General features: G+C 60.2%; 1 protein-coding gene across 1 annotated transcript; it reads right to left on the reverse strand.

The window, feature by feature from the left end:
- Window positions 1-21,134: 21,134 nt before the first annotated feature.
- On the reverse strand, window positions 21,135-22,067 carry LOC118643130 (mas-related G-protein coupled receptor member A1-like). Its single transcript, XM_036281036.1, has one exon. It carries the CDS (start codon window positions 22,065-22,067, stop codon window positions 21,135-21,137), a length of 933 nt encoding a protein of 310 aa, XP_036136929.1.
- Window positions 22,068-22,359: the final 292 nt, after the last annotated feature.

Raw genomic sequence — 22,359 nt, forward strand, 5'->3', positions numbered from 1 at the left:
AGGAGGACCACCCAGGGAGTCAGAGGGCGAGGGTTCTGCTTGGGCTGGTTTGTGTCTGCCCAGCGGCCCGGGCAGGGGTCTTGTCTGCAGGCATGGGTCACCCTGGAGGGAGTCCCGCCCGGGCAGCGAGCCCAGGCCTCAGCACAGCAGAGGACAGAACATCAGAGCCGGTCGGCGGTGTGGCTCCGCGGCCGAGCATCAACCCTGCACCGAGAGGTCGCCGGTTTGATTCCCGGTCAGGGCACAGGCCCAGGTTGTGGGCCCGATTCCCAGTGGGGGGCGTGCAGGAGGCAGCCAGTCGATGTTCTCTCTCATCCATGTTTCCATCTCTCCCTTCCTCTCTCTAAAATCAACAAAGGAAAATTAAAAAAAGAAAGAAGCAAATCCGAGCTGGTCAACATGGCGGGTGCCGGGAACTGTGGGGTGAGGAAGGCCGGCCGGAGGCTGAGGGCTCCCCGCCAGCCCCTCGCTCCCAGGCTAGGGTCATGCCTGGCCCCTGCCCAGGGGCTGCCTGCCACCTCCTGCCACCAGCAGGACGGAGGGCCCGAGTGGACCCTGGCCTGGGGCCTCGGGCTCCCGGAGCCTCGGTTCCCCCTTGTGAGGTTGACGGGACCCCGTGAGGGTTCCGCTGGGCCCGGGCCGGGCGCAGGGCAGCCCGTTGAGCTGCCTCATTCCTGCGGCCGCAGCTGCCAGGCTGTGAGCGTCTGAGGGAACCCGGCTGTCCTGGGAAAACGCCCCTTTCCGAATGCAAAGGGCCTCAGCCCGGTCGGAGGAGCCCACGCAGCTCCGGGTGCAGGCGGCCGAGCGCCCCGCCCTCACCCCCAGGGACAGCCCGCCGCACCAGCCCCGACAGGGAAGGTGCTGGGGCTCTGGGAGAACTGGGCTGTGCCGGGAACAGCGGACAGCACTGGGTGGACGTCATGCTTCAGGCTGGACGTTTCGGTTGTTTTCCAACGTCTGAGGTCACGAGATAGCGGAGGCATGAGCCGGGCTTCGCCCAGCGGGAAGCAGGCAGTTACAACGTGCAGCGCAGGTCGGTGGGGGACGGGACACCTCCCTTGGCCCCCGGTCTCGTGTCCGCAAACACACAGGCCTGGGGTCCAAGCCAAACTCCCCGCAGGCCCCACACCCTTCCTGGGAACGCTGGCTGTCCGCAGTGATGGCTGATCCAGGGGCCACTGTCCTGGCTGAACTGCCCCAGGCCGTCCTGGGTCTGCAGGGGCTCGGCGGGCACAGGCTCTGGCCCTGGGGCGGCCTCCTTGGATCCTGAGCTCCTCCCCTCCTGCCCTGAGCCAGGTGAGGTCCCAGGGAGGGAGGCCTCAGCCATGCACAGGGAGGTCTCAGGGGCTGAAGCTGGCCAGGGGTCCATGGTGGGTCCCTCATACCTCTGGGGGCAAAACATGCAGCCACGTGAGGTCAGAGGGGTGCAGGCAGGCAGGGAGGTCTCTGGGACCACGGGAAGGGGGTCTAAGCAGGAAGGTCGTGGCAGAGAGAACACCGCCTTCATCCGCCACACACCTGCAGCCACACCTCGGCCGAGCGGGGTTGGGTTCGGTTTCCATAGAGACCCCAGAGGACTCTGCATTTCCGGGGCTCCGCGGGGAAGGTGCCCGCTGCATGGGGCTGATAGGAGGGATGGAGAGACCCCCTCACCCCTGGAGACAGGGTGGACGGTCTGGGAAGGGGCCAGCTCCTGAGGGTTGTCGACCTGGGTCTGCCCCGGAGGAGGCAAAGGGATCCTGGGGTGGGAAGGTCTGGTGGCCACGGTGGGGCTTGGAGCGCCTGACCCAGCCTTGTGCAGCCTGGTGCAGGGAGCAGGTCCGAGGGGTCCCTCTCCCGGTGGTCTTGAGTGGTCGCTCGACCCTCAGACCCTGTCTTGTCTGCGAGGGGGGCGGCTCCCCATCCCTGACAGGACTTCCTGTGGGACCCGCGTGCCGAGTGGGAAGGACCGACTCATCAGTTGTGTTTTTCTGCTGTGTGCTCCCTTGCTTTGGAGGAAGTTTACATCCGGGGGCTGAAAATAGCCCTCGAGACCACTTCTCCTTCTGGGTCTGGTTCCTCGAACTGAGGAACTGAGGGTGACAGTTGTGTCCTGGAGGTGGGGGCGGGGGAGGTCCTGGCGGGGCATCCCCGGGGCTCCCCGCCACCAGGAGCCCTGCACCCAAACCTGCCTGATGCTGGAGCCCAGCACCGCGCATGCGGGCAGGGACCAGGAGGTGGGGCCTCGGACCCAGGACCCCTCGTGCTGGGCATGCGCCTGGACCCTCACCCGGATTGGGGAGTCACAGGTGAGACCATGGCAGAGACCAGATGTCCCTCCATCTCTGAGGCCACAGGGTTCACAGAGACTGGAGAGAACTGTCCTTCTCAGACATCTGGCCTGTGGGTGGCTCACACGGTGGCCGAGGGGCCTTGGTGACACAGTGAACCTGGTCTCCGCGGCGCAGGACCCGGTTCCGGGCACTTTGCGCATTTGGCTCTCCTGACGCACAGCCGGGCAGGGGCGAGCCGAGGCTGAGCAGCTGGCCGCAGGGACACAGAGGTGGCGGAGGGCCTGGGCCCCACAGCCCTGGCTCTTGACCCCCTGTCCAGGAGCAGGTGGCCTTGGAGGGGAGTTGGCACTGAGTCCTGCCGTGGGTGCTGTCCGGGTGCTGAAGGGTTGACGTGACCCCGAGTCCCGGCTTCGGGGAGGGAGGGCACCGCTCCGGGTGGGGGCGGGGCTGTCACCCCTCCCTCGCCCTTTCTGCCCACTCAGGGCACCCCACCTTCCGGCTTTGTGGAGGCTCTGAGCCAAGCTTGCGCGGCCCAGGCCTGGGGACAGTGGAGCTCAGGGCCCGGGGGTGGGATCCGCCAACGACACGGAAGCCCAGACCTGAGCCCCGAGTTCTGCCCGCTCCCTGTGTTTCGTCCTTTACGAACACAGTAGTGGACGTGTTGGGGGAGGGGCGCATGTCTGGACCCGGTACAGCCTTGTTGTGAGGGGCAGTGACAGGGTTTGTGACATCACCGTACCCTCTGCCTGAAATCCCTGATGACGAGGAGGGCGCCACCCTGAGGGCAGAGCCGAGGTGGGCACCAGCCCGTTGCAGAGCGGACATTGCGGCCACTGTCCCGCTCGCCCCCACGGTGGCCCGATGGCTGTGGTGCTCCCGGGTGGACATCTCAGCACACCCCGTCTGCCCCGAGGCCCCTTCCCACGGGCTGCTGGGAGCACGAGGTGAACCAGGTCCCACGGAGCGGGAGGCCACCCTCTGGCCCGCACCTCCCAGAGGCGGCAGCCCCCCGGGTCTCGGGTTCGGGGAGATGGCACGGGGCCTCCTCCCAGAGACTGGCTCCGGATGGGGCTGATGCTGGGTACCTTCCTCCCCACTGGGGACAGCTGTCCTCTTGGGTCCGGAGGCGCAGGGAGTGTGGAGTGAAGGGTGGGGTGTGGGGGTGCTGGGCAGAGACCGCATGGCAGGTGTCCATGGCTTGTTGACCTCCCGTCCAGCTCGCTTCGGGGACAGGAAGGCCCGGACGCCACGCAGCGGACGCAGTGGCCGGGGTGTGGCCCTGCTGTCTCTCCAGACCCTCAGGTCTCAGGTGTGCCCTTGGGCGAGAAATGACAGGCCTGAGGCAATGTCACAACGGGCAGATGTCCCGTTTCAGGCCGACTACTTCGCTGTGTTTTTCCAGCTTCCGAGATGAGCAGCTGAGGAGCGAGCTTGGCCTCACCCAGGAAAACAGACATGATTTACGACCTGCAGGCGCAGCTGGGGGGGAGCGGGGGCGTCTCCTTGGCCCTGGGCTGCACGCTGGCTGCCTGTGTCCTCCCCCACAGGCCCGAGGTCCAAGCTGCATTCCCGCAGGTCCCCGAGGAGGGGCCAGGGTCCCACACCCTTCCCGGGAACCCTGGCTGCCCCAGCAGCGGTGACCTGTTCCTGGAACACTGTCCTGGTGGAACAGCCCAGGGCGTCCCGAGGTCCTGGAGGGGGAACTCGGGTGCGCACTGGCTCTGGGCCTGGGGCAGCCTCCTTGGACCCTGAGCTGCTCCCTTCCCGCCCTACTCAGGAGCCAGGTGAGGTCTGGCTTTGCCCTAGGTCAGAGGGGTGCAGCTATGTGAGGTCAGACGGTGCAGCCACATGAGGTCACAGGGTGCAAACACGTGAGGTCAGATGGGTGCAGACATGTGAGGTCAGAGGGGTGCAGCCATGTGAGGTCAGAGGGGTGCAGCTATGTGAGGTCAGAGGGTGCAACCACGTGAGGTCAGAGGGGTGCGGCCACGTGAGGTCAGAGGGCATTCCCGCAGCCACATGGGGTCAGAGGGGTGCAGTCACGTGCAGTCAGAGGGGTGCAAGCAGGTGCGGTCAGAGGGGTGCAGGCAGGCGCGGTCAGAGGGGTGGCAGTAGGTCAGAGATCAAGGGGAGCCTGGAAGCTCAGCTGCCTGGCCAGCCCAGGGCTGGAGCTCAGAGGACAGGCAGCCCTGGTCCTAGTGTCCCCCGCAGTTAAAGGGGTCACTGGCCCAGGGTCTGTAGGAAAGGGCTTGTTTGTGGACTCACTGACTGAAGGGAGGCTCCTCTGCATGGCCTCTGTGGCTGGGAAGAGCAGAGTGCCTTCCAGGGCCACCAGGCCTCTGTTACAGGGGCAGGAAGACCTCCGGGCCCTGCCACCCCGGCCCTGCGGACCTGGCTATGCCTGAGCGTGGCTACGGGGGCCCCTCCTGACCCCGTGCACTGTGACTCCGGGGCCAGGGCCAGACACAGTGTTTAAAATATGTTTTATTGCTTTTTTGAGAGAGAGGAAGGGAGAGAGAGATGGAAACATCGATGAGAGAGAACATCGACTGGCCGCCTCCTGCTGGGAATCGAGCCTGCAACCCGGGCATGTGCCCTGACCAGGAATTGAACTGGGACCTCTCAGTCCCTGGACGACGCTCAGTCCACCGAGCCACACTGGCTGGGCCCAGATTTTAAAAAAAAATTCTCACTCGAGGATATGCTTACTGATCTTAGAGAGAGGGGAAGGGGTTGAGAGAGAGAGAGAGAGTGATGTGGGAGAGAACACCGACTGGTTGCCGTCTGTATGTACCTCGATTGGGGATCGGACCTGCAACCTTTCGGTATATGGGATGATGCTCTAACCAACTGAGCCGCACGGGCCGGGGCTCAGGTATATTTTAAAAAGCTTCCCAGGTGGTTCTGATGCACTGAGGGCAGTGGGGCAGGGTGACCACGGTGGTCTCTGGGCCCCCACCCCGCAGAGCTCATGCTGGCTGGCAACGGTGCGGGTGGTCCCTCCAGTTCCGACTCATCGCAAGTCCCCTTCCTGCACACTCGGTCTGTGCGTCCGGGACCTCCTGTGCCTGCCACCCGCTGACCGCACGTCTTGTCTCCGGTCAGGTGTCGGGCTGGGCAGGAGAAGGCCTCCTCACACCTGGCGTGCTTCCCAGTCAAGCCCGAGGCCGCATGCGGCCGGCGGCCCTGCGTCATCGGCCGGCCTGGAGGTCGACTCGTTTTACACGTGGGGCGGACTCCCACGGTGTGAATGTAACCTGACCCTCAGTCCTTCCTCTCCCCGAACTGGTTTCCCGCTGTACTGCGTCTCCTCGTGAGAACGTGAGAAAGCAGCGAGGTGATGCGCAGGCCAGTCGGGGTGTGTGTGTGTGTGTGTGTGTGTGTGCGTGTGTGTGTGAGGCGGAGCTTGGTGGGGGGAGGGGGACGCGCCACGGGCATCTGGAAGACGACACCCCGTGGAAAAGCCCGAAGCCGAGTGCGAAGCCGGCATTCATTTAGAAATGCGAGCTTGCGCTCAGCCTGGGGTGCTCGGCGCGTGGATGCCCACGGACACCCGTGTCTCTGTGTGCTTGAGCGTCACAGCGGAAAGACCGGAAGCGTTTCTAAATAAAACGATGAAGCGATCTCACAAGTGCCACGCGCACTGGCAGGGGAGTGGACGTGCACGCCCTGGAGGGTTTTTTCTTGAACCTTCTACAGCGGCAAAGTAAGTGAGCTGGACCCAGAGGGTGAATTTCCCGAACATTCTCGCGAGTGAAACATAAAACCAGCCTCAGAGGAACGGGATCCAGTTTCGCTCCTATTCACAGAAACCCCAAGGCCACCCCGCCGAACATGGTACTTAGGGGCGAGGACAGCTGATCCGGGACGGCCCCTCTGTGCCTGCAGAGCCTTCCGCCGCCTTGGCAGTCCCGCCCTTGACGCTGGAGGGTCGCGGCCTCGCTACGCTGCTCTTTCTACCCGCCCCGGAGTCGGAATGTGCTTTAGTGTGGACAAGGACGTGGGGCAAACACTGGACAGCACAGATGGGGAGGGTGGAGGGAAAGCCGGCTACAGGAGAGACCGGGAGCCATGGGGTCAGGTTTCTGAGCGCGACAGTCCCGGACAGCGGCAGGTGGTCGCCAGGGGATGGGAGCAGGGTCCGCGTCTGTGCGTCCTGATGTCTGTGACTTATTCACAAAGCATTGAGAGAGAGAGAGGGAGGGAGAGAGATGGAGAGAGAGGGGGAGGGGGGTGTGCAACCGGCACCTTCTAGAGTAAGACCCCGGTAGGCGTTCTTGCCGCTATTCCCGCAACTTTCCTGTGCGTTTTGAAAGTGAAGAGTCGGGAGCCGTGTCCTGGGGCCCTCTGACTTGGTGTCAGGGACGCGGCCGCGGGCCAGCAGGAAAGCCCACGAGTCCATCTGAGTCGAATGAGCGGATTCGCCGGCTGCTTCTCCGGAGGACAGAGGAGCGGAGCCCTCCCAGGGCCTCCTCCCCGCCGCCCTGCCCGCGCTCTGCGCAGCCGCCTCCCGGGGCGGTGTGGAGCCCTTGCCCTGTGCTACGGCCACGCATGGCCCTCATGAGCCGGTGCTTGGCCTGCTGGTGGCGACATTGCTCCCGAGGGTGGCCCGGGACCCCGCTGCTCCCCACGGCCAACGCCGACTTCTCACTGCATCATAACCGATGTGGGGCGGGAAGGGCCATCGGAACCTCCCAGAAGCATCACCCGGCTCCGGTCCTTTGCAGGCGGCCCACAGGTTACCACTCCGAGAGTGCTCTCGGGAACGCGCCCACGGAGCCACCCCGATTAAAACAGCCACGCGCACCTCCCAGAGTCCGCCTTCTCTCCCGGGCCCCTGGGCTGTGGCGTCTGTCCCCTGTCTGTCTGTCTGCACTGATCAGACGCGCGGTCACAGCGCACCTCCTGGGTACTCGCTTCTGCGCCTCCAGCAACACCCGTTCGCACTGGGTTCTTCCCGCAACCTGCCCCCGGGGAGAAGCCTAAGAAGCAGAGGCCAAGGGCGTCAGCAGTGCTGGGGGCTCCCTGCCACGGATGGCCAGGCCTTCTCAGTTCTGTGGCCCATCATGATCACCCCTCAAGTTCCACTTCGCAAGACGTGCCCCCGTGGGGCCTGGGGAGGTGGCAGTGCCGGCCTCTGGGCGCCGGCCGGGAAGGCTGGGGCTCCCTGCGGCCGTGATCGGGAGACTCCCTCCGGTCCGCTGCGGTGGCTCCCACGCGTGTGGGACTGTCCTGCCTCCGGCCCGGGCCTCCCGTCCCGGCGTGGCCTCCCCGTGCTGCCGGGAGTCACTTCCCATGGAAGGAGACGGGGGCCTGCCGTTCCCCTTTTGTGGTCACGAAATCGTGAGATGCAGGAGCTCGCCCTGGTGAGATCTGATTCACGGCCGGTCTGATTCATCGGTCCGTTTCCCGGGAAGATCGGCGGATATGGACAGTGGTCATGTTTCCCTCGCGTCTGCTGTGGATCCGCCACAGGGACCCGAAGGCAGCTGCTCCCCGATGCTACAGGGCGCGGCGTGCTCCGGCCAGCAGGACCTGTGGGCGCCCCGCGGCGGTGGCTACTTCCTCCCGGAGGGACAAGGCCCTTCTCAGTTGTTCTAAGGGCCACTGTGCAGCAGGCAGAGCCTCCTGTGCGGGTGAGGTGGTCTTACAAAGTGCTGCAGCCCTGGCCGGTTTGGCTGAGCAGTTAGAGCGTCGGCCCATGGACCAGAGAGACCTGGGTTCAGTTCCCGCTAAGGGCACGGACCTCGGTTGCGGTTCGTCCCCGGCCCTGGCTGGGGTCGTGTAGGTGGCAACCAGTCGATGTGTCTCTCACATCAATGTCTCTCTCTCTTCCTCCCTCCCTCCCTCCTCTGTCTGAGACAAGTGCAGGGACCACGTAGTCCCCTAGTGTTTTCGGTGACACGGAGCCCTGAGCCACTGTGGAAGGAGTCCAGCCTCCCTGGGCACCCACACTTCGTGGACGCCCAAGCCTCGTATGGAGCCCACGTGCGGGCATGCAGGCGGACCGTCCAACCGAGCGCCCGGCGAGCGAGGGCGGAGCCTCCAGCCCTCGGTCCTTCCAGCAGCGGCCCGGACGCCGTGAACCCGGGACGACCCATGACGCCCGGCTGTTTCCGTCAAAAGCATAACCGAGGGGCACAAGCGGGCGGCTGTTATTTTGTGCCACTGTTTGGGGGGTTGGTTACCCAGGAAGCTGGACCTGCAGGATTGGCCCTAACTCTTGTCCAGCCACCTCCCCCCACTCCGTGGGGCCAGGGGTGGAGGATACTTTGGGGTGCATTGTAGGCATTGTCGGGGTGTTGTGCGGGTCCTTGTCCACACCTGGCTGCCTGCGGCCTTCACCGGGTACCTCGTCTTAGCCTGCAGGGCTCGAACCCTTGGGGCCTCAACACTTGTAAGTGTGGCTGTGGCAGGAATGGAGGGCTGAGGGCCGGCCCTCCGGCAGAGACGACGGGGTAGGGGTGCTGGAGCCCTCGATGGACAATCTGCTCGGGAAACACATCCCCGGCTCCCACCGCTGCCACGAGGCTGAAATGTGGAAAGCAAAGACGGTGCCGTGTCTGGAGAACATATAAAGGGGAGGCTATCCCGTGGGCTCAGGATATGAAAGATCCGTTAGCAGGTCACCAAACTAACAAAACATAGGGAAAGATTACTGACATGAGCCCCATGAAAGAACACACTTCTGTTTACCAAATGCCACCATTAAAATACAGAAAGTCAGCCTGGCCGGTGTGGCTCAGTGGTTCAGCGTTGACCCTGCACCAAGAGGTCACTGGTTTGATTCCCAGTCAGGACACATGCCCAGGTTGTGGGCCCCATCCCCAGTGGGGGGCATATAGGAGGCGGCCAGTCGATGTTCTCTCTCATCAATGTTTCGATCTCTCTCTCCCTCTCTCTCTAAAATCAATAAAGAAAAAAAAAATACAGTAAGTCAAGCTGCTGACCAGGAGAGGAGATGTCCTATAAAAGTAATTGACAGAGGATGATGAGTAGCCTACAGATCAACAGGGCAAAGGTAATTCAGTGGAAAGTTGGGCCCAGACAGGCGCGGTGCTCAGGGAAAAGGAGTCGGGACAGTCCGCGGGCGAACAGAGGAGCCAGCGTCACTAGCAGCCCGGTCACCGCCATCCACAGCCCCCGTGACACGCTGTTTCACGCTTGCGTGTCTGGAGAGGAGACGTCAGATCCGGGCAGCGGTGCGGATGCTCGGCGCGGACCTCTGCCCCGGCGAGGGCGGGCACGGACGCTCGTGGACAGCAGCTGGCCGGACCTGGGAAGCGGGACACTCGGGGCTCTGGCCTCAGCCATCTCGTCCTTGTAGGACCGGACGGCGTCCAGGCAGGGGGCCGGGCAGGGCCCTGAGGTCTGGAGCAAGGGCCCACGTTTGGGAAGCGTCCGCCGGGGCCCCGGGCCCTGGCGGAGACCGGGAGGCGGACACCGTACCTGGAGCCGCCGTCCACCCTGAGCCGCAGACGATCGGACCCTCCAGGGCGGAATGTCACTCAGCACGGGAACAACCCGCCCCAGTGGACACGGAGCACTGGGGACGGGGCCTGAGCAGGTCCAGGGGGTCCAGTCAGCTTTATGAACGGGCCGCTCGGACCTTCCTGTCACCAGTCTCTCCGTCGGGCCACTGTTCCGGGCGGAGGGAGGCGGAGGCCTGATCTCCTACGGATAGGCGGATACGCTGGTCCAACCCCAATGGGATGCTGCCACACCGGGGCGCTCGTGGGGGACAGAGCTGCCGGCGTCTGGGGACAGGGTCTGAGGCGGGTGCCTGCGGACTCTCCCAGACACCCCGAGCACACCACTTCCCCCCATCCTGGTCTGAGGATGAGCTTCTGGGAGGAAGCAGGCTGTACCCCCCCCTCCCCCGGGCCAGGCAGTGGGGTTTGCGCCTGAGGGTGTTTCTCGGAGCTCAGCAAACTTTTCCTGGTCCGGAGGCTCTTAGTTCCCCTTTGGACTCTGGATGTGGAATCCAGAGAGTGCTGGGTGGGTGGCTGTCAGTTTCATGTCCATCCTCTGCCCCGGCCTCCGGCGTCCCACGGACCCAGGGCAGGGCTGGCGCGCTGATGCGCCGCACGGGGAGGACGCAGTGCCCACTCCCAGGACACGCAAGGCAAACACTGTCACAGGCCTGAGGACACGCTCTGTCCCCGGGGACGTGGGCACTGGGTGCTGGGATTCATCCAGGAACTCTGGGGTGGGCTTTCGCCCCTGGAAGGGAGGACCTGGTGGACCAGATAGTTTTGAAAAGACAGGAAATTCTTCATACAAAGCAGCAAACACCCTTTCCAGCCCCGGCCGTGTTCCCTGGGATGTGTGGGGAATTCCGAGGGGCCGAGGCTCAGAGAGGAAGCAGGACCCAGAGCCAGGGCCCCGAGGAGGCCACGGTGGAGACCTGTGCTCGGTCCCCCTGCAGGCCAGAGCCCCATGCCAGGGGCTGGTGGGCCACGCTCCCCCGAAGGCCCTCAAGGAGGACCCTGCGGCTTCTGCCCCAGCTCCCGGTGGTTTCCGGCCACCTGCAGACTGCCTGGGCCTCTGGCCGCGTCCCTCCCACCCCTGCCTCCGTCCTCACATGGCTTCTGCCCCGTTTCTGTCTCCTGTCTCTCAGAAGGACACGTCGTTGGATTTGGGGCCCACCCAGATAATTCAAGATGTTCTCATCTTGGGATCCCTAACTTCATCACACCTGCAAAGACCTTCTTGCTAACTAAGGTCACAGTCACCGGAGGGGGAGCTTAGGACCAGCACACGTCTTCTGAGGGCCACCGATCTGTCTTCTGCAGGGCTGGGACCCTCCGGGCCGCCGCACACGGACTCCGGCGAGGAGGGACCCGCGCGGTCCGCAGTGTCTGTCAGGTGGGTCTGGCGGAAGGCTGGGTCTCCTGGCTCTGACGTGGGGGTCCTGGGGGAGGACACGCAGGTCTGGTTGGGGAATGACGGGGTTCAGGGGTCTCAGCTGGCCTGAGGCAGTGTACCGATGTGCCCAGAGAGACAGGCTCCTGGGACCCCAGGGCCGGGACCCCGTCTGAGACCCGATGGCTTCTGGACTTCTGAGCTCGTTCCTGGGGTCAGGGTGACATGGAACAAGAAAAGGGTCAGCGACAGAAAGGAAGGTCCCACGGCGACGTTTGAGACCCCTGGGTTATACTAGTTTACTACCGATATTGACTAGTATCAATGTTTATGACATTAATCAATATTACAATATCAATTATACTTGTAATTAATTCTCACTTACTTGTACTTTATAATTATTTAACATATTTTAGCCCTGGCCGGTTTGGATCAGGAGTTAGAGCATTAGTTTGCCGACCAAAGAGTCAGGGGTTCGATTCCAGTTAAGGGCATTTGCTTCGGTTGTGGTTCGTCCCCGGCCCTGGCCCTGGTCATGCAGGAGGCAGCCAGTCGATGTGTCCCTGTCACGTCGATGTTTCTCTCTCTCTCTCCCTCCCTCACACTCTATCTAAAAATAAAATGGAAAAATATCCTTGGATGAAGATTAAAAAAAAATTTTTTTTCTAAAAATGTTATTTTAATATCTATATATCTATATATCTATCTATATATTATCCTAACCTGAGGACATTTTTCCATTTTTTTGTTCAGATAGAGTGGGAGGGAGAGAGAGGAAGAGAGAGAGAGAAACATTGACTCGAAAGGGACACATCGAGCGGCCACCACCCGCCCGACCAACCAGGGCTGGGGACAAACTGCAACCGAGGTACATGCCCTTAGCGGGAACCGAACCCGGGTCTCTCTGGACCGCAGGCTGACGCTCTAACAGCTGAGCCAAACCGGCCAGGGCTTATTTATATATTTTTAATTAATAGTGTATGATTATGTAATTGTTAATTATAACCATATATTAATATTATTTTTAATATAATTATCTTAAATTATGTTACAGTTATATGCAAGTCCACTTATAATAATGATTTATTTGATGATAATCTTACAATTGCTATTAATTGCCAACACTATCTGTTCTTGCAGACGTCATCCCCGGAGTGGATTACTATGAGGATGTGTCTCCCGGGTGTGTTCTGTCCCTGTCCCCCAGGGCGCACACAGGGGGTGGCACTGGGCACAGGGGGACACGGGAGAAGCTGTGTCAGCCACAGGCCCCTGGCTGGGCACCATCCTCGACTCGGCCTCCATTCCCCTCCCAGACCAGAAGGTGTGGCCGGGGGACCGGCATTGACAATAGTGCTCAGGGCTCTCCCTGAGGGTCCTGTGGACAGATGTGACGTCATCAAACCTTCCCTCAGACAGGCTGGGGGCTCCCAGGACCTGACACGCAAAGATCGGGGAACAGGTTTCCCCAAGGAGTCCAGGGAGCAGCTCGGAGCACTGAGGACCCCACAGGACGGTCAGCCCACAGACGTCCCCCTCCCGGGAGGGGCCCAGTCCCACAGGGGAAGCAGAGCCCGGGGGATGCAGGTGTGGGGGCGGGGCATGTCCCCACAGACGTCCCACCGCGGAGGACAGCACCCAGTTCCCCGGGAGGGTCCATCATTCCGTCTCCCAGACCATCAGGACGGGCCGGCCAGGACGGAGTCCTCCCCTGGCTGGGTGCTGGGTTCCTGCGCAGATGGCGCCCCCGAGGCAGGGCCTGGGATGTGGACGGTGAAGGTGCTTCTGTGCCCCAGGAAGCCAGGGGCAGACATACGAAAAGGAGGCAGCTTTTCGTAAAGCTGGGGACTCAGCACCAGGCTGGGGTGTGGGGTCCCTGTTTCCACAAATACTTCTGTACAGACAGGTGGGAGTTAATCAGTTTCAATGCCGAGCTTTGTCTGGGGACAGATGGATACAAAGTATTCGCGTTCAAAGACAGAACAGGATACCGAGCTGGGACTCACACAGGACTTTCCCCTCAGTCGGGGCTGAAACATCAAACATGTATGAACCGAGCCCTATGGCATGTGCTCCTTTGGTTACAATGTGACGAGTTTTGACAAAATACTTGGATGATGACTCCACCAACCAAAACGCAGAGGAGTTCCATCAGGCTCCCCCATCCCTTCCTGCCGCCCCTTGCTGGTCACCCTCCCCACCCCCAGCCCTGGCACCAGATGATGGTGAGCTGGGGGTCCGGGCTGTGTGAGGTCAGCCCAATGGACTCACCTTTCGGTGCCTCGGTTTACCTATCTGTAAGATGAGAACAGGAAGGGCGCGGTCCTTGGATGGTGTCCCTCAGAGAGAGGGTTCACGTCCTCACTCCCTCTGCCTAACTGACCTCCTCGGGTCAGCTGTAATTACGTAAGATGAGGTCATACTGGGCTAGGGTAGCCCATCCAGGGGCTGTGTCCTTACAGGAAGACGAGAGACAGAGACACCCGGAGGGAGGACAGGGCAGACACTGGAGTGAGGTCAGCGCAAACCCAGAAACACCTGGGCCCCCAAAGCGGAAGCGGCAGGAAGGACCCTCCCCGGGAGCCCGGGGGGGAGCTGGTCCTACCTCACCTGGTTTCCGATCACTGGTCTCCTGACTGAGCAGATCCCTGCTGTCTGAGCCGCAGCCGGGGATCCCGGGTGAGGGCCGCTCAGGAAACCAGTTAACGGATGGCTGTGGGGGGCGGAGGGCGTCAGAAGGCGAAGGGCCAGGGCGGGTACACATTCCTGTTACTGACTTGCCTATTTATTTGTATCTTTTTTTTTTTTTTTTTTTTTTTTTTTTATCCTCACCCGAGGACATTTTTCCATTTTTTGCTCAGGTAGAGTGGGAGGGAGAGAGAGGAACAGAGAGAGAGAGAGAAACATCGATGTGAAAGGGACACATCGAGTGGCTGCCACCCGCACAACCGACCAGGGCCAGGGACAAACTGCAACTGAGGCACGTGCCCTTAGCGGGAACCGAGCCCGGGTCTCTCAGGACCGCAGGCCGACACTCTAACCGCTGAGCCAAACCGGCCAGGGCTTTTTTTTTTTTTTTTTTTAATCCTCACCCCAGGACATCTTTCCATTTTTTGTTCAGGTAGAGTGGGAGGGGGAGAGAGAGAGAGAGAAACATAGATATGAGAGGGACACATCGAGTGGCTGCCACCCGCACGACCCCACCAGGGCCGGGGACAAACTGCAACCGAGGCACGTGCCCTTAGCGGGAACCGAGCCCGGGTCTCTCTGGACCGCAGGCCGACGCTCTAACCGCTGAGCCAAACCGGCCAGGGCCCCGCTGACATCTTTAATCAATGTCTTTGTCAGAGGACAGACTTCTGGCTGTGAGTCATGATCGCTGAGGTCTTAGTCCAGGGACCGCACTGTGAAAGGAGTCAGCGACTGACCCATCGGTCTGTACCGCCTTGTTAGTGAGCTCTGTGCACCGTGCCCTTTCGGTGTGTCCTTGCATCTGGAAAATGAGAGGACTTAAAAGTGAGCAACATTTAAAGCGGCGTCCTAAAATAATAATTATCCTCAGTCCATTTAGTCACACAATCATTTTTTAATTTTGATTATTTGCCGGTGTTCTTACGAATTCACTTATTTCTTAGAATTCCATACATTTGTATTGAGTGCAGAGACAGGGCCTGCTGAGAAGCCTGTGGTTTAGAGTAAGGCAGAGCCCTTCTCTGAACCTCTCCGAAGACGGTACACCTTTGCAACTGCACCGGCGCACGAGGACTCCGCAACCCACGGGCCGAGGGGCGGCGTGGCTCTGGGTTTGATTATAATGCAATTGATTAGACACCTTAGCTTTTCCATGAGCTGTACCATTCCAAACAACAGTTTTTGGGTACATAATTATTGTAAAATGACATAGGAAATAACATGAAGTCTCTATATAGATACATATTTTTAGATTAAAACACAATTTCAATACATAAAGAAACAATAATATGCAAGATTTTATTTCTTTATTTAAATCCTCACCTGAGGATAGTTTTCCATTTATTTTATAGAGCGGGAGAGAGAGAGAAACATCGGCGTGAGAGGGACACATCGACTGGTTGCCTCCTGCACGACCCTGACCAGGGACAGGGCGAACCCCAACCAAGGTACGTGCCCTTGACCGGAATCGAACCCGAGAGCATTGGTCTTCAGGCTGATGCTGTAACCACTGAGCAACCGGCCAGGGCAGAAACTTGCATTTTAAAAGGCAGCCCAGGTACGATTTGGTGGCTTTGACTTGTTCTGGAGCCTCTGTCCCTGCGAAGACTTCATGGTGCAGTTCACACTGGGGCCAGGCTGTGTTACAAAAGATTAGCCAGCCCTGGCCGGTTTGGCTCAGCGGTCGGAGCGTCGGCCTGCGGTCCGGAGAGACCCGGGTTCGGTTCCCGCTGAGGGCATGTACCTCGGTTGCAGTTTGTCCCCGGCCCTGGTTGGTTGTGCGGGTGGCAGCCACTCGATGTGTCCCTTTCACATCGATGTTTCTCTCTCTCTCTCTCTCTCACCCTCCCACTCTATCTGAACAAAAAATGGAAAAATGTCCTTGGGTGAGTATAAAAAAAAATAAAAAAAGATTAGCCTTTCTCTTGAGGGACTAGGGGTTGCATTTCTCCCAGCTGGTGAGCATGTGTCCCTAAAGGAGACCCTCGGAACCCTGAGGACAGGCTCCCTGCTACGGAGAGACCACTGCGGAGCTCGTCCAGGGGCGTCTGCCATCCCGGGCTGGGGGCGGCCGGAGCAGGCGGTGCCCCCCGAGTCCGGCTCCGAGGCGCTCCTGGGCGGTAATAATGAGGGGAGACAGCTAGCACACTGGGTCCGTCTCAAGATGAGTTTCCTCTTGGGAGGTTTCTTTAAAATCATTATTTCCCCCTTTTTTCAGTATCTGGTTCACTTAGTTTTAAATTCTTATGACCCTTCTGGAGAAAGCATCTGTGGGCATCACCGATTTTAAAAAGCTCGCCCTATGCAGTGAATTGGGGCAGATTCCCCCCCACTCGGGGCAGATTTTATCAGCAAAGATATTTATGGTTCCATAACGTTCCCTCGTTGAAGGGCAGGTTCTGATGGAAAATCTCTCATCGGTGGGGTACCCCGCCATCTGTACAGAGGCTTTGCTCCCAGGGAGGGGGCGGAGTGGGGCGGGGTTAGGAACAGACACCGTGTCCCGGTATCTACAAGGGCCTCAGTCACTGCGCCTTTATGATCATTTCAGCTTCTCCAGACTCTCGGTGGAGGCCAAACCCGTGGAGCACCCTCGTGCTTGCTTGGGGTTCCTCCCCCAGGTGCCAGCTTGGTTTCCTCTGATGCCTTTCAGGTGGCTGGCTCCCTGCCAGGAGACACACTGTCCAGTTTCCAGCGGAGCCCACGCAGCAGCCCGGCTGCCAGGGCCGTGGGCACATCAACTGCGACAGGTCAGAGGAGCCAGGTGGAGCGTTCTGTCAAGTCCAACTCCTCTGCGAACCCTCGGGGTCCTGGGGAGGGTCAGGGAAATCTTCAGATTCCTTAGTTCTGTCTAGTCCCAGGAGCAGCACAGTAGCCGCCCCCCTTCTGTTCTAGTCCCAGGAGCAGCACAGTAGCTGCCCCCCTTCTGTTCTAGTCCCAGGAGCAGCACAGTAGCTGCCCCCCTTCTGTTCTAGTCCCAGGAGCAGCACAGTAGCTGCCCCCCTTCTGTTCTAGTCCCAGGAGCAGCACAGTAGCTGCCCCCCTTCTGTTCTAGTCCCAGGAGCAGCACAGTAGCTGCCCCCCTTCTGTTCTAGTCCCAGGAGCACACACAGTAGCTGCCCCCCTTCTGTTCTAGTCCCAGGAGCAGCACAGTAGCTGCCCCCCTTCTGTTCCAGTCCCAGGAGCACACACAGTAGCTGCCCCCCTTCTGTTCTAGTCCCAGGAGCAGCACAGTAGCTGCCCCCCTTCTGTTCTAGTCCCAGGAGCAGCACAGTAGCCGCCCCCCTTCTGTTCTAGTCCCAGGAGCAGCACAGTAGCTGCCCCCCTTCTGTTCTAGTCCCAGGAGCAGCACAGTAGCTGCCCCCCTTCTGTTCTAGTCCCAGGAGCAGCACAGTAGCTGCCCCCCTTCTGTTCTGTCTAGTCCCAGGAGCAGCACAGTAGCTGCCCCCCTTCTGTTCCAGTCCCAGGAGCACACACAGTAGCTGCCCCCCTTCTGTTCTAGTCCCAGGAGCAGCACAGTAGCTGCCCCCCTTCTGTTCTAGTCCCAGGAGCAGCACAGTAGCTGCCCCCCTTCTGTTCTAGTCCCAGGAGCAGCACAGTAGCTGCCCCCCTTCTGTTCTAGTCCCAGGAGCACACACAGTAGCTGCCCCCCTTCTGTTCCAGTCCCAGGAGCAGCACAGTAGCTGCCCCCCTTCTGTTCTAGTCCCAGGAGCACACACAGTAGCTGCCCCCCTTCTGTTCCAGTCCCAGGAGCAGCACAGTAGCTGCCCCCCTTCTGTTCTAGTCCCAGGAGCAGCACAGTAGCGGCCCCCCTTCTGTTCTAGTCCCAGGAGCAGCACAGTAGCGGCCCCCCTTCTGTTCTAGTCCCAGGAGCAGCACAGTAGCGGCCCCCCTTCTGTTCTAGTCCCAGGAGCACACACAGTTGCGGGTTCGATTCTCAGTCAGAGCACAGACCTAGGTTGAAGGGTGTGTCCCAGGTCAGGGTGCGTGCGTCACATGGATGTTCCTCGCTCTGGAATAAAATAATAAAACAGCGGCACAGGAACGGCCGATGAGGGGAATGTCGCAGAGAACACACACGGACTCCGGGGCCACCAGCAGAACAGCAGCCACAGCCGAACACCCGGCCCTCAGAGCCTCCTGTCCACGGCCCTGCACTGCCCCCCAGGGCCCCTCCTCCTGACCCAACATGTGGGCTCCGGTCTGACCCAGACCAACCAGATGTCCCCTGGCTGTCATCCTGCCAGACCCGCAGGCCAGCCTCCAGCACGTCACCAGCCCTGCAGGCTCTAGGGCCCCGCTGCCTGTCCGGGTGCCCTGTGAGTGGCCCCACCATTCAGGCCGGACTTTGCCACCCTCCTGCCCAGTGGCAGAGGCTCTCGGGGCGCAGACTGTCCAGCTGAGCACCGGGCTCAGGAGGACGCAGCAAAGGGCAGGGCAGGGTGGGGGCTCAGGCAGAAGGACAGCCTGGGGAGAGGCCACAGGCCACAGACAGCACGACCCGGGCCTTGACCGCCACAGAGACCACCTGTCACCCAGCACAGCCTCAGCCCCTCCCATCAGGACAGCGCACGGGCCGTCCCGCGGACCCGCTCCAGGGGCATCACCCGCAGGACAGACAACCTCTTTCTTTCTTTTTTATTCTTTTTCATTTCTTTTTAATCCGCACCTGAGGATGTTTTTCAATTTATCTTTGGACAGAGAGGGAGAGAGGGAGAAAGAAGGAAACATCGATGTGAGAGGGACACATCGACTGGTTGCCTCCCGCACGACCCTGACCAGGGCTGGGACTGAACCGCAACCGAGGTCTGTGCCCTTTACAGGAATTGAACCCGTGACTCAGCGGGCCGACGCTCTAACCACTGAGAAAACCGGCCGCACAGACTTCTTTATTTTCTACATTATTACGCAATATCATACCATTTATTTGTTTACTTATTTTCTATTACAGCTGACTTCACCAGTGCGTGCGTTTCCGGGATATGACACTGATTAAATAGTTACTACAAAGTGACCCCCTGATGAGTGTGGCCCATCAGACACCACGCCCAGTAACTGCAGGGTCCCTGACGCAAGCCCTGCGTGGACGTCACATCCAGTGACCGCCTGGTAACTGCCACGTGCGCCTCTGTGTCCCTCCCCTGTTCTTACCATCCCCCCCCTCCGGGGATCATCAGGGTGTCTCCCCATCTGTGAGCCTGTTTCTGTTTTGTGCATTTATTTAGTATTTTCTTAGATCCCACATATACGTGGAATCATATTATCGAGGTAAAAATGGACGGAGGACCTGAATAGACATTTCTCCAAAGAGGACGTACCGATGGCCCGTAGACATGTGAGGAGATGCTCAAGGTCACCAACCATCAGAGATGAAATGTCAACCACAGTGAGCTGGGACCTCACACCTGTCAGAACGACTGTCACCTGTCAATCAGCAGACGACAGGTGCTGGGAGCAGGTGGAGAGGGGTCCCCTGTGGTAGGTACTCGGGATACACAGGTGAATCAGAATCCAATCTCAAGGCTCAACAAAGGACCCTAGTGCATCGTGGGTAAGTGAGGTACGTCCTCAGGAAGACAAACACCAGCACCTTCCTTCTGATGCCCGACTGGCCGCAGAATCCACCTTCGCTGCAGGGCTGGGACCTGTGTCGGGAGGGTCTCGGCGGTGAGTCCCGTAACCTCTGAGGTTGGGGACAAGGAGCAACGGGGAAGAGTCTATGCTGCCTTCCTCTCCCTGCACAATAGTCACAGTTCACTTCGCCAACGCTGACACTAGGGTCCCCCATGGTGGGCACTCGAGACACGCAGATGAATCGGTCAGTTCAGGATCCAATCACGGGGTCAACACAGGACCCGCGTGTCTGCTCCTCGTGCACTGGACACAGATCTGCTATTGCGCCCTGTCTCGGGGACCCCAACGTCTCCCCTGCAGCCGACAACACAGACGTGTCAACTGTGATGAGGGGACAGAATTCCATCCCACGGGTAACGGTGCCACGCCCCTCACAGTGCTTCCTGTGGTTTCAGGACATCGATGCCCTTGAACTCAGAGCCGCCCTCCGGGGAGGCCGTCTTGTTAGCATCACTCTGTGGGTGTGGACTTCGGGGTTCGTGGGATTCTGGGACGGGCTCCTTCCCCCAACCAGAACCACCCCCCTAACCAGAGTGTCCTGGGGTGTGAACGGGAAGCGGGCTCCTGACTTCAGCCCACGTATCACCTGTGCACCGAGTGCTACAGGGGGGACCATGCACACCCTCAGCTGCAGGTGAGCACATACACGCGCACAAGTGTGCTCAGCACACGCCTACATGCATGCACACAGACACACATGCACACTCATCCCACGGAGAGAGACATAACTTTCCTCTTGGACAGGTTACTGGAATCTTCGCTCCCGTATATATGGAGAGTGAGAGCCATTGTTGCAGCAGGAGCAGGAATGTCACCTGAGACACACACAGAGGGGGACAGTGACATCAGGGGCCCGGGCTCCCCGTGATGCTCAGGGGAAGGAAATAGCAGCACTGAGTGTTAGGAGGCAGAGCAGAGACAGACACTGGGCTCTGGGGTGTCAGGGCAGAGGCCTTCCTGCCTGGTGTCCACCTGGCCCTGCTCCGAGGGCTGGGGACGCTGGAGAAACACAGCGAGGGGGAGGGACCTCGTCGGAACATACGAGGGGCAGGACGTGAGCGTGCAGGGGCCCGCGTGTGACCTCAGGGCACAGTGTGGACACCACACACATGTTCACTTCTCCTAACGCACTCAGGCCCTCGGTGGGCAGTTACGATGGTCGTTACACAGTGGAATACTATGCAGCAGGGAAAAAGGCTCTCCCACCCTTTGTGACAGCACGGAGGGACCTGGGCCATGTTATGTCAGCAAAATAAGCTGGTCAGAGAGAGACAAGTATCACATGGTCTCACGTACACGTGGAACCTCACGAACACGATAAACTGATGAATGAAACAGAACGAGAGTCATGGGAACATGGGCCAGACTGACGATCTCACAGGGGAGTGGGGTGGGGGAGACTGACCACAGGACGTGTGTGCACAGGCCTGGCCCATGGACCCAGACAACAGGGTGCTGAGGGCTGCGCGGGGCACAACCAGGCTGAGGGGCAATGTGGGTAAAGAAGAGAGAAGTCTGCAATATCCTCAACAATAAAGATGGAAAGAAAAGAAAGTATGGATCCCGGACAGGTGGTCTGTTCAGGGTCAGATCCGGGGTCCAGCCCAGCTGCCCCTCCCCGTGCCCGGTGGACAGCAGGGTTGACAGAGGACGGGGGCCTCACCTGCTCAGCTACGCGTCCTCCGTCAGCGCGCTCTGGAGCACGTCCCGGAGAGACATCGGGCCCTGCTGATGCCTCGGCCTCCCCACAAAGAAGTAGATGAGGGGGTTGACCGCGCTGTTCAGGACAGAGAGGACGTAGAAGATGGGCTCGTAGCGGTGGAAATCGAACAGTGAGGGGAAGAAGAGGTTGATGAACAAGCCGACATTGAGGGGCAGCCCAAGCACCAGGAAGGCCAGCACGGTGAGCAGGATGAGCCTGTAGAGCTTCGTGGTCTGTCTCCGCCAGGAGCCGCAGTGGACGCGGAGGAGCAGGGTCAGGCTGGACACACACAGCACCAGCAGGGTCAGGAAGGACGTCACAACGTAGACCAGGTGGCTTTGGCGATACAGGAAGTCCTCATAATAGATGCACAAAAGCCGTGTGGTCCCCAGACAGAGGGACAGTCCCCAAACCACCGCGCACAGGATGGCCGACAGGTGCTCCGGGCGGTGGCATCGGTACCAGATCGGGAAGAGCGCGGAGATGCAGCGCTCCGTGCTGATGGCCATGAGCAGGACCATCCCCGCCAGGTAGGACGTGGACAGCACAGGCAGCATGAGCTCAATGGGATCCCCAGTGTTGTTAATTAAAAGCAGCGCGACAACTATGGTGAACGAGAGGAAGAGGAAGTCCGCGGTGGCCAGGTTGAGGATGTAGACCGAGATGGGGTTCCTCTTCAGGCGGAAACCCAGCAGCCAGATGACCGTCCCGTTCCCCACCAACCCACAGAGGCCAGCCAACAGAGCCACATGGATAACAATGATCATGTAATTGAAAGGAGACTGGACTATCTCTCTGGGGTTCCCAGGGGCATTTGCCCCTTTTGGGGACACAGACCCATTACTTAGGGGGCGCACTCTACAATGGAAGGCAATGGCGTCATCCCTGGGCTCCTGAGCCATCTGCCGGGCGCTGCCGCGGGGCACCCCTGAGAAGATGGCGATGGGCACGGGGCCGGGACTCTGATCGGGGTGGTCTGTCACTCCACAGACCCCCGCTGAGACCCCCAGGACGCGAGCACAGGGCCTCCGGAGCTGGCGGGACGGCTGGGCTCAGACACGCGGGGCGATGGACTGCAGGGCCGTTTCCTGGGGAGACAGGGGGACACGCGTGTGCGCAGGCGCCTTCTCCAGAGCCAACCCACGGCTCCCCAGGCTCCTGGCTCTGGGCGCTCCGATCCCTCCTGTCCGTGTG

This window comes from Molossus molossus, unplaced genomic scaffold (assembly GCF_014108415.1).
Source record: "Molossus molossus isolate mMolMol1 unplaced genomic scaffold, mMolMol1.p scaffold_m16_p_31, whole genome shotgun sequence".
NCBI classification, from domain to species: Eukaryota; Metazoa; Chordata; class Mammalia; order Chiroptera; family Molossidae; genus Molossus; species Molossus molossus.

Bases quoted from the DNA above. Each gene is read 5' to 3' on its own strand.
- LOC118643130 (XM_036281036.1), bottom strand. From the start codon at position 22,067: ATGGCTCAGGAGCCCAGGGATGACGCCATTGCCTTCCATTGTAGAGTG.